The sequence below is a fragment of the Protopterus annectens genome, chromosome 11.part0 (genome assembly GCF_019279795.1).
Source record: "Protopterus annectens isolate FY-2018-M chromosome 11.part0, PAN1.0, whole genome shotgun sequence".
Taxonomy (NCBI): domain Eukaryota; kingdom Metazoa; phylum Chordata; order Ceratodontiformes; family Protopteridae; genus Protopterus; species Protopterus annectens.
The window spans coordinates 707,186,023-707,197,944 of NC_056745.1; the positions used below are offsets into that span (position 1 = coordinate 707,186,023).

Genomic DNA, 11,922 nt, shown 5'->3' on the forward strand with positions numbered 1-11,922 from the left:
CGTGGCAAAGGTACCAGTTCATTGGAGGCTATATCAGTGGCATTTAATAAATGAGAAGCGAGGAGACATTGGCAGCAAAATCCTTTTTTGGTTATTGGTAAAAAGAACGAAGTGTCAACAATACCGGAGGTACATGAGATGTAAATACGGGCTGAAAAGCTAATTTTTAAGGAGACTTCTGTGTTTCTTAATCTCCAAAGTTTTCAAAGGTATGTAGAGCTCCAAGTGATTCCTCGGGACTTCGAGCAATGAAAAATCCTTCTACTCCCTTTGACTTGACTTCTGAGGAAGACAAATTGTTTTATGAAAGATGGATTGCTACAGTGCATAAGTACAGCCTTGAATGGGTCCGCATTTTAGCGGAAAGGTATATCTTAAAGAAGCAAAAATTGAGGGAGGAAATTAAAGAATTGTGTAAGGACAAAGCAAGTGAAACAACTAATGATGCACTGCAACAATTTTTAGTAAAGGCTAATGAACTTGGTGTATGAAAAGGAGGTTATAGAAAGGAAAAAGAACAAACTATTCGGAGATTTGCATGATTATGACAGAAAGCATGCCTTCCAAGTGTCTACCAATCCCAGGGCAAGACGTCAGAGAGTGCAATACGGAGGAGGAAGGAACATTACAAATAGAGCTGGGCATTTGTACACCTCAAGCAAAAGCAGAGCTTCCATGACGGAGGGTGAAATCGATTTGGATGAATATCCAGTTTTGGCACCACCAGGGAATGGGAATTACATGAAAACTTTTCGTGGAGCTCCAGGGAACTGCAAATGGAGCTGGAATGGGCAAGAACATAATAAAGAATAAAGCAACAACCAGCGGACATTTAAACGAGGTAAATGGGACTGATTTGAATGTGACTGTAAAGCCTAAACTTGACTATGTTGTTAATTTATCTGGGCATATTTTGTCGGAATGTGAACTGGAAGTTTTAAACAAAGGCCTAAAATTTGTGCCAACTGTTTTGCCAAGATTACATGAATTAAAGGGGGACATTGTTTTAATCGCAAATTGTACTTAATGGATTATTTTAAGGGTAAAAACAATGTAACTATACTACATGATAATGATGCAAGTGTATAGTCTGATTGTAGTGATGAAAGTTTTTTTCTTGTCATTCCAGTGAGATGGTCAATGCATATTGTAAATTGAATACAGAGAATGTCAAAGTAAAAAGTGATTTTATGCCCCCTCAAAGAAATGAAAGTATTAGACATTTTGTTATGTCACTTAATTACAACATTGAAAAGGAATTTTATTCTTTTCTTAGAAATATTAAAATGGTTAAATATAATTTAAGTAAAAGCGAATGGAAATGTCTGAATGATTTAAGTCAGAAAAAAGAACTAATATTTAAGCCAGCTGACAAAGGTGGCAAGTTAGTTATTTTGCACTATACTCAATATTTGATCATGTGTTATACACGTTTGAACAATGAACAGGTTTATGAAAAAGTGGGTATGAATGAGTACAGGAAAGCAGAGGGGGGAATATGTTGAGTTAATAAATAAAGGACTTGGGCTTCATTATTTGTCTTATGAGGATGTACAATATAAGTTTAAGATCAAAAATTCTACAATGGCTCAATTTTTGTGTGTCCCCAAGATTCACAAAAATTTGTGTAACCCCTCGGGACATCCTATAGTCTCAGCCTGTGGATATTTTTTACACAGTTTAGCCTGTTTTTTACATCAGTATTTGTTACCTTCAGTAGAAAAGTTGCCATCCTACATTAAGGATTTATTTGACTTTTTGGGTAAAGTCAGGGATATAGTGTGACTAGATGATATGTATTTCATTGTAATAGATGTAGTTAGCTTATATACCAATATTAAACATCAAGATGGGATTAAGGCTATAAAGTTTTACTTGGAGGATAATCCAACAACTCAATATGTTTCAGACTTAATTTTGGTCTATTTCAACCCTAATATATTTGAATTCAATGGTAGCCTATATATACAACTACAGGAGACAGCAATGGGGGTGGCATTCACCCCCACATTTGTCAATATTTTTATGGGTCACTTTGAAGGCCGATATATTTATACCAGTGACTTTTTTCAAAAATATGTGAAGAAGTATTTTTGGTTTATTGATGACTTGATATTTATTTGCAAAGGTGGACAAAGTCAAGTAATGGATTTTATTAAAAAACTACATGAGAATGATGAAGGAATTAGTTTTGATGGATTGCAAATGTGTAATGAGGTGCATTACCTAGATGCAACCATAAGGGGAATAAAGGGTAGTCATTTAAGAACCAGCATATATAGAAAGTTCAAAGAAGCAAATTTTGTTTTACATGGAGAAAGTTGATACCCCACACACCATAAAATCTATCCCATACGTGGAATTTTTAAGGGTGAGAAGGTTATGTAATGACCCGGTTGAAGCAAAGCTGGAAATGAATGAAGTTTTTAAAAAAATCGTATTGGGGTTATAATGAGGAAGATGTAAGGAAGGGAATGGAAAAAGTTAATAGTATAAGTAGAAATAAAAAATGTTGTAGGAAAGAGAACAATGAACAAGAATGTATATATGTTACATTTACTTATACCCTATACTCTGTAAAAGTTATAGATCAAGTTAAATATTTTTGGAATATGTTAAAAAGGGATGTAGATTTTTTACAGAATAAGGATAGGCTTCTCCTTCAGATGAGATAGAAGCATAAAAGATTTTTTTGGTCCATGGCAAATTCAGGATGCTTGTAATGACAAATGCTAAGCAAGTAGATATCAAGGGGACATTAGCTTGTTGTAAATGTAGTGTTTGTAAATATATAGTGAAGGATTTCACAAGTATAAATGGAAAAAAAAAATCAAACTAGTGGAATATTTAACTGTAATACAGAGGGAATAATATATGGATTGAAATGTCCATGTGGTGAACTCTATGTAGGGGGAAAGCAAGAGGCACTTCTCAAGTAGGCTGAAGGAACATGTAAGGGAAATAAAAAAAGAACAGGCAAGTTAGTCATGTAGCAATCCATTTTAATGAGTGTCGTAATGAGAACCCAGAAGGGTTGCAAGCTACAGTACTAGATAGAGTGGAAATTAATAGTTTTCTGATTAATCAACAAGTGAAATATTTATTAAGAAAGAGAGAGACTATGTAAATTTTAAAGTTTGACACAATGAGCCCTAGGGGCTTGAATCAGGAATGTACTTGGAAATGTCTGCTTTGAGCTGAAATGAGCATTTCGATTGTTTAAATGTTTTATTGTACATTTATATTATAAAATTGAAATGGGTATATAAGGGAGGGGTAAATTATTAGAATGCATACTCTGTTAAAGGCTGTAATAGCCGAGGTACTAAACACTTGAGATTTTTGTATGTTTTTTTTTAACTAAAGTAACATTGGCTTGGATTTCATTGGCCTGTTACATGTGGCTGTAATATTTCTACGTTTCTTGTTTTTTGTGAAGTGGTTCAACACTACATAGGATCATAGGAGGTTACTAGGCTATTGGCCATGAGGCCCTTATATGCCTAGCCAAGAGTTTATCCCATGTTGAGGTAAGTCAGCACCCGATGCCCCTGTCCAGCAGGGAGACAGGTGGAATCCCACGGGTGCATTTTCTGTTTCCCATCCAGTTATCCAGGTTGCTCTTAAAAAGGGGTAAAGAGGTACTCTGCTTGACGTGGAGAGGGAGTCTATTCCACAGATGGGGGAGACTCAGGGACACAGTTCTGTCCTGCCAACAAGTTCTGTTGATGTCACATACCAGGTTGAGGATGCACATGCGAGTTACTCGAGTGGAGCTTGACTTGCGAATATGCAGCAGTCCCATCAAGATGGGGTCCATGATCACCTTGTATGCCAGACAGAGGTCACCTCTGAGGAGTCTGTATGAAACTGAGTAAAGGGATAGGGCTTTTAGCCTATCTGTGTATGGTAGATGTTTGAGGCCCTGGATTCTCCTTGTGAGGGAACCTCTGGGGTCTTTCCAGTTGCTGCATATGCTTTGCGAGGTAAATGCCAAAAGGGGCATTGTACTCAATAATGGGCTTTATAATGGAAGAATACAGGGATGTTATGACCTCCTTGTCCCTGGATGAGATACCCTTACTCATGAGGTGAACCATGCAGAAGGCTTTCCGTACAATGGAAGCAACATGCTAATCAAAAGTCAGGTTGCTATCAACCTGGGTGCCCAAATCCCTCACGACTGATTTTGTGCATAGGACGTTGTTATTAATGGGATGATTTGTGAGGATGTTATTCTCCCCAAAGGGGATGATGATGCATTTTTTTTAGTATTCAGCTTGAGGCCATGTTTCTGGCACCAGTCATTTGTCTGAGTGAGATCCTCTTGGAGGATGTCCACATCACTAGGGGAATTGATGACAGCACCCAGCTTGCAGTCATCTGCAAACTTGGTCAGCCATGGCCCACTGGTTTTGGCGTGCACCTCAGAAAATTATATCCCAAATAACAGAGGCCCCAAGACCAATCCCTGGGATACGCTGCTTGTTATGGGTCTACTGCTTGAGGTGGCTTCCCCTATTTTGACTAGGTGGGTTTTGTCAGTGAGCCCATTTCCTGCCCATCTGGTAATATACAGATTTAATGCCTGGTTGAGATAATTTGTCTGTTTTGCCTGAGTGGGGAATAGTGTGTAAGACATTGGCCAGGTCAAGGTAGGCAGTGTGAACAGTCTTCCCCTCGTCCATGGCTTTGGTGACTGTCTCAAAGAAGTCGACCAAACGCAGCAGACATGGCCACCCCTTGATGAAGCCAAACTGTGTGGGATTGAGTGTTTGAAGGTTGCCGATGTCCATGTTAATGAGGTCAATGATAATCTGTTCCATGACTTTGCAGATCAGGCTAGTTAGACTGATGGGTGTGTAATTTCCCAGATTGATGGACACTCCACCTTTGTCCATAGGGATGAAGCTGGGATGAAGCTGGTACTCAGGCTTTGGTTGAATAGGCGCCTAATGTTGCTGTCTGAGTTCATGTAGGAGGCAGCCTGGGATGTTATTGGGTCTCATGGAGGCTGTATTTTTTGCCTTTGAGAGAGCAGTGATGACCTGTTCCCTAGATATAAGGGAAAGGGGGCAGGTACAGGAGATGAATTTATTTACTGATGGGGGGGGCAGAGGGGTGAAGGTTTCACTTAATCTGTCAGCCAACAAGTTTTCTATATCTACAGCATTTGCATATGTGGTGTCCTTAACCACCAGTTCTGAATGGATCTGGGTGGTTCCTTTGAGGGTGGGGACATATGTGAAGAAGGCTTTATGACTGTCTCTAGTAGATGTGGCCAATTTGGACTTGATGTTTGCTTTGGAGGATTTCACTAGTGCTGTTATTTGCTTGTTCAGCCTAAGGAGATATTGCTTCCAGTTGGGGACCTGCTCCTTCTTGGTCTTGGACAGCTATTTTTTCCTTTTGTTATAGAGTTTATTGCAGATGTCCACCAGATAAGTTTACTCTTCCTTGCGATGGATGATTTAGTCCTTTTGGATATTCCTGATTCCATGCATCTATGTAAATGTTTGTAAAGTGCTTTGGTGTAGTTTTGGATATTGGTGCCACTTCCTACAGAGGGGTAGGAGGTTGTCAAGCTGTTTATACCATCCCTCAGGAGGCTGTAATCAGCTTTGGAGAAGTTTTTATGTCTGACCCTAGCTAGAGGGAGGTTGGGGACTTTGAAAGAGACCGCTTTATGGTCAGATCTTATAAGGGAGGATGATACTATAGGGATGGTCAGTGGTTTCTCATGTTTGTTAATACCAAGTCCAAGATATTATCACCTCTTGTGGGGTTATCAGCTAGCTGTTCCAAGGCATTCACATTGACAAAATCGAGGAATCTCTGGGCATTTGTGTTCTGGCATGAGTAGTTCTTCCAGTCTACGTTTGGGTAGTTAAAGCCACCAAGGATCAGGGTAAAGGGTTGAATCTTGGAAGATTTAAACAGTTCCAAATAGGCAGATTGGGCATCTTGAGTCAGATTTGGGGGCTGGTAGTTAGTTATTATTTAAATAGGGGTCTTGTCAGTAGTTACCTGCACCGAGTATCTCCTGTGCGTCATACTGTTTGACCAGCCTTGGAGGTGTGTGTGTCTTTAATGTATATTGAAAGTCCACCTCCTTTGGCTTTACTGCCCACAGTTTGTAGACTGAATGTATGATAGGATGAGTAACCAGGTAAGGTTGGGGTGCTCTCCGCAGCTATGAACCAGGTTTCTGTGACTACACAGATGTCAGAATTTTTCAGGGTTAAGAATGCTTGCAATGAGTGCAGTTTCATGTTTAGACTCTTAGCATTTAGCAGCAAGAGCTTTAATTTGTGTTTTGTTGAAATGTTTATGTTGCTAGTTTCAACCTCATCACTTTTCCTAAAAAAGGCATTGTGGGGGAGGCAAGAGCCTTAGCCAGAAGCCTGAAGCCCAGGTGAGAGATGCAGGCCATCTCTGGCAAAGCATTCTGGTATGTCGATCATATCTTCCCAGGCTGTCAAGTACTGGATCCCCCTGGAATGACACTAGAAACTGAGTCAGTTGTTAAAGTTGATCATTTTCTGTTTGCATTGAGACATCATTCTGGGTAATGGCAGAATGCTGCTTAAGGTTAGGGACATACCTGCCTTGGACACATAATCAGCAAGCTTAATTATGTCTGTCTTCATATAGTCCAGGGAGGTACGTCTCAAGTCATTCACACCAACATGGACTATGACAGAGTCATAATGTTTTACATGGATTCCGGCATGTAGCTCACAAGACATTTCCCTGCGAGCTACATCGCCGAAACCAAATAGCTGTATAAGCACTTTGCCATAGTGCAAACTGGCTGAAAAGCATAGCCGCTGCAGCTATAATCTATGGACGGGCAGCTACAGCCGTACGGGATGTGTAACGCATTCCTTCTTCTCATTCAAGGAATGCATTTATTTAATTATTTATTTAAGAAGGAATGCGTTACACATCCCATATGGCTGTAGCTGCCCGTTAATACCCTTTAGGCACCTTTTTCTGAGGACATGCATTAGGTATAAATGGAGACAGGAAAACCTGTTGATAGAAAGTCATATATTAGCAGATAGGAAATGTTTTCTACTTGGTGCCAAGAAAAGAGCTAGCACCTATTCAGGGTTAGTGTTTCCCTGGTTCTATCATGTTTGTGTGAGTTACTATCTTCTGGCTTGTCTTAATCCTCAATCAGGTTCATTTGTAGGCCATTTCAGCACAACTTCCCATGGATCTCCATCTTTCAATAGTCTCATGTAAAAATATTTTGAAAGGACTATTATTGCATATTAAGCCTCCCAGGAAAATGGATGGCTCCTTCTTGGGATCTTAAATTTGTGTTAGAAAAATTAACTGTTGCTCCTCTTGAACCAGCTTATAAGACTGACTTGTGGTTCTTGAAAAAGAAGACAGATTCTTACTTATTGCTCTGACCTCTACAAGAAGAGTATCTGAGTTTTAAGCTCCTATGGTGGCTTATCCTTATCTCATTTTCCACCAGGCCTACTGACCTTCAAGTCTATTCTGATTGGTCTTGTACTCATTTATCCCTCCACTACAGGGATTCCGCAGTATGAGGACACGAGATAACAAGAAGCACCGTCATCCAATCAGCCTTCAAGGTGGTTTGCTTCCTTGGATCTCAATAAAGAGGGTATTTCTCTGTGGGGCCGTAACTCCTCCTTGATTGCTGACAGTGAGCACCCATGTCACAGTGGGACCTCGTGTAACCCTCCTTGTGTATATGTGTGCTTCTACCAACATGTTAATATGGACTATCATTATTAGTTTGGGAATGCAAAGCCCACATTCCTGGTCCTGGCTGTGTTTGAAGCGGATTGCATAGTAGCAACTGGCAGACTAGAACCATGTCTCTCACCACCCCCCCCCCCAGATGGATAAGATAGCTTTTACCTCTTGCTCCCATCATTCCCTGCCCAGCACTTCCAGCACCCAGGCAGCTATTTCAAACTTGGGATGTTTCAGTCATAGTCAGCACTTTTTCCATCAATATTTTACTTTCAACAATAAAAAAAAATCTAATTTAGAAGTACATGCAGTTTTTAATTTTATTTTTATTCGACGTATTAAAAGTGCTTAATCTGTCATAGTATTTTCACACATATATATATAGAAATTTGGGTCTAAACACTTTTCTTTGAAGAACAGAAGTACGATCCCATTTCAGTGAAAGTGCAATTTTGCGAATTATATTTTTGAGAACACCGGTTCATCGAACCGGAAATAAATGAAAAGAAAACACTGCACCACCAAAGCACAGTACAGTGGGGATAAGGAAGTATATCCTCTTCCCCACTGTACCGCAGTTTCAGAGTTAGTATATATAAGTTGCGGGGGTGTGGGGTACAGGGGGGATTGCCCCCCCTGCAAAAGCGTGTTTGCAGTGTTTTTTTTATTTACGGTTCGGTGAACCAGTGTTTGCGAAAGTGCACTTTCACTGAAATGGGATCGTACTTCTGTTCTTCGAAGAAACGTATTTTCCTCAAACACAAGTAGACCAAGATATTCAAGTCCTGTTCAGCTTTCAGTCTGTAATGCTGTAATGTGTGTGTCTTAGTTCTGTGACATAGATACCTAGATAGGCTTTACTCAGTGCCTTGGAAGGTGTACTTGTTTTGCTGTAAGTAACATTCAGCTTTTTGGGCTTTAATATCTTTTAAATAACAAACTTTGTAGCATGCTATCTTCCTCATTTATTAATTTTTTTTGAACACTTCACTTATTTGATTTCCTCTTGCAATGTTTTATCCAAAATTTTCTTTGCTTTTGCGAAGTGCATTAGATTATTTGTTTTAATAATTTTAATTGCATATTACTTCTGTAACTTTTTTGGCACTGTGCTGTTTTATTTGTAAACGTCTCCAGCTGTACGCAGCGTATTCAATTACTTCTACTACTAGTTTTAAACTACTTTATATGTGAGGTTTGTGATTTTACACATATATTGTGATTTACTGTTAAATTGATTCCCCCGAAGAAGACAACTGCAGTTGTAGGTGAGGATGCCTACCTTGACAGTAGATCATGAACCCATGACTGTCAGCTTTCCATTTTACGACTAGACCACCACAATTATAACTAAATTACTGATTTGTCTGAAAAAGTTGCCTTTTGTTTTGTATCATTTTATCAAATTCCTAGCAGCATTAGTATGTCTCTGTTAGACGCTTCAGTTTATATACACAATCTTATATGCTTAAGGTTCCTGCTAATCTTTTTAAATTTTGATGAAAATGAAACAAAATCTCAGTCATGATATCTGACAAGGACCTTAGCTGCATATTTGTGAGTGTGAGTGAGACTTTCTGTTAAGGTCACAATGCCTTTAGACTCTGACATATTACATTTTGTACCATATTAGCGTGGCATTTGTAGAGGCATTTACCATGAACATTTATATGTGCTTGTACACTGGTGTTTGTTTTTGTATTAAAACTGTAGGAAATAATTCTCTGGTTCAGAGCTGTTTTGATTTTGCTATGACTAACAGTAGTATGTCTTATACAACAGGGTGAAAATGACTATGCCTCAACTGTCACCAGTAGTGACCTAGAGAAGGCTTATCAGGAAAACAGTGATGGTGTGATATCATTTCTAGCTGGAAGATATGAGTATGAACTTCACTTCAAAGGTAATGTCAGTAAAGCTGCACAAGTTACATTACACAGTGCAAGTTTAACATGATTTAACATGATAATAAGGCTTTCTTAAGCAGGAAGTGTTTGTAAAAATAAAATTCGGCAGGCAGAAGGGTTGGGGTTTACAATAAGATGCAGATAAAGGAGCAAGTCATTTATGTAGAACAGCCATAGCATATTACAAATTCTGTAAGAGCACTATACTGATCATATCAGAAGTGATCTAAGAGCACTAAGTAGTTAATACAGACTTTAAGAAGTAACCTGGACTTTCTTAGGTTCATAGGGTATTACTAAGCTTACAACCGAATGACACCATCAGCAGCCCTCCCCTCCCCATTAAGTAGACATTCTCCACATATCTCTGGTTTAAATTTGCAATCACCCATGCGGTCATTCAGACTGGTTTTAAAGGTTGCTAAAGAAGTGTTTAACTTGAAAGGTAACAGCAGCCTTTTCCAGAAATGGGATACATTGGGTTAAGTATCTGTCACACCATCTGGCATTGTTACCTTCGTTCATGACAGGTAGTTCAGAATCAGGGGTTCACTGGTCTCTCTCAAAAAAATGGCAATTCACCACCTTGGTTCAGTATTCAAACCCAGGATGCTAGTGCTGTACCCTTGGTTACACCCGTTTGCAGAACTGGCATAATGGTTAAGGTGTTTACCTTACAGACACAAGGTGTAGGGTTTGATTCTCAAATGGGGTAATTGGCTAGGCTTAAAATGACACTCAAGGGCATTTAGCCTAGAACTGCTCTATCTGCCTAAGCCAGGCAGCTGAATGGTTTAAAAAATTGTCTTTGCCATTTGCAGAGTAGCTTGCCTACACTTAGCATTACCATTTACATCTTCAGTTTACATCTTATGCTTTGCTATGCATAGCAGTCTTCAAGTAGCTGTTAATTCAGTATAATATCTTTCTTGTTAGCTAAGTTGTACCTTACAAGTGATCATAATACTAAGAATTCCAAAGAGAAGAAGAAAATATAAAAGCATTATTTTTGCCAGAATTGTTAGTGTTTGACATTTTTTCCCCAAACACTAAAATATTTGCCATACTATGCTTAGGTCTATTTCTGTATTTGAGTTTAGTATTATTTGATTTAGTCGTATTTTTTTTTCTTTTTAATTGTTTTTAGTTCATTGACTAGAAACTGAGTAAATTTTGCTTTGAAACTTGAGTGATATTAATTTGAAGCAGAGTTTGTCATTTCAGCCATTCTTATTTATTACATATGGGTACCAGCTGTCACCCAGAAAGTTCATAGCTCCTGAGCAGTGACTCTGCCCTTCTTGGAAGTTGGCACTTGGTCACTGTGATGCTGATAACTATCTCTGGGAGTAGTGAGTGCACATCCTGGCTACAGGGTGGCTTAACTTCTCTGAGAGAAGCCAAGTTAATTGTTAATGCTTCCAAGAGCAAGTTAGGCACCAAAAGGTAAAATTATTTTGGTGATGTTATTGATAGTGAGATTGTTGGGCCCTAGAAAGAAAAGCTTGAAGCAGTTTAATTGGTCTGTTCCTTGCTGCAAGAAACAAAAGAGGGCATTCCTGTGGGGGGGGGGGGGGGGTAGCCAAGTACTACCAAAAGTGTGTACCCCATTTTGCATCATTAGTGTGCCTTCCTACCAGTCTGATTAATGGGAAGATGTCCTTTAAGTGAAGTGGGCACTTGATGCAGACATTGCTTTTAATCATCTGAAGAAAATTGTGTTCGGAGTCTGTATTAACCTAGCCAAATTGCATCAAGGCCTATATTTTGTATAATGGATCAGAGCTTAGCCTACAGACAGTGTTATCACAGACCTATAATGGAGAACGACATCCATGTTTTTACATGTTTATCGAGTTAGCACTTAAAACATAAGCAAGTATACATTTATATTAAAGAAAACAAACCGTGTTAAGATGTTCACAGTTACAAATGTACATCACATGCATTCTTTTATACAATTATCATAAATCCCACATTACATGAATTGCTCAATTCCTGTCTTCCCTTAAACCTCACCCCTCCTACAGAGCATTTTTCTGCATGTATTTTTCCCACAATTTCCATTTTTTTCTATGTAATTCACTCCTACCCTTTTTTAAGATCTCACTTCCATTTCTTTTAATCCTTGTAACAATATTCACTGTCCCAAATACAGTTGGTTTAGATTTTGATTTTGATTTTCTAGTAACTTTTTTTGGCAGCCACCAGAAATAAAGTTAAATAAAGGAGAACCACACCCAAAAACTGAAAAAGCATGATCTGATGCAACATT

The 11,922-nt window shown here is 38.8% G+C and overlaps 1 protein-coding gene across 1 annotated transcript in view; it reads left to right on the plus strand.

Annotated features, from left to right (window-relative positions):
• The window catches only part of LOC122814987 (protein mono-ADP-ribosyltransferase PARP12-like), a 1,242,293-nt gene that overhangs the window by 672,690 nt on the left and 557,681 nt on the right, over positions 1–11,922 (plus strand). The window contains exon 8 of the mRNA XM_044087242.1: positions 9,523–9,643. Within this exon, the coding sequence (XP_043943177.1) occupies positions 9,523–9,643 (121 nt within the window). The remainder of the gene's footprint in view (positions 1–9,522; positions 9,644–11,922) is intronic.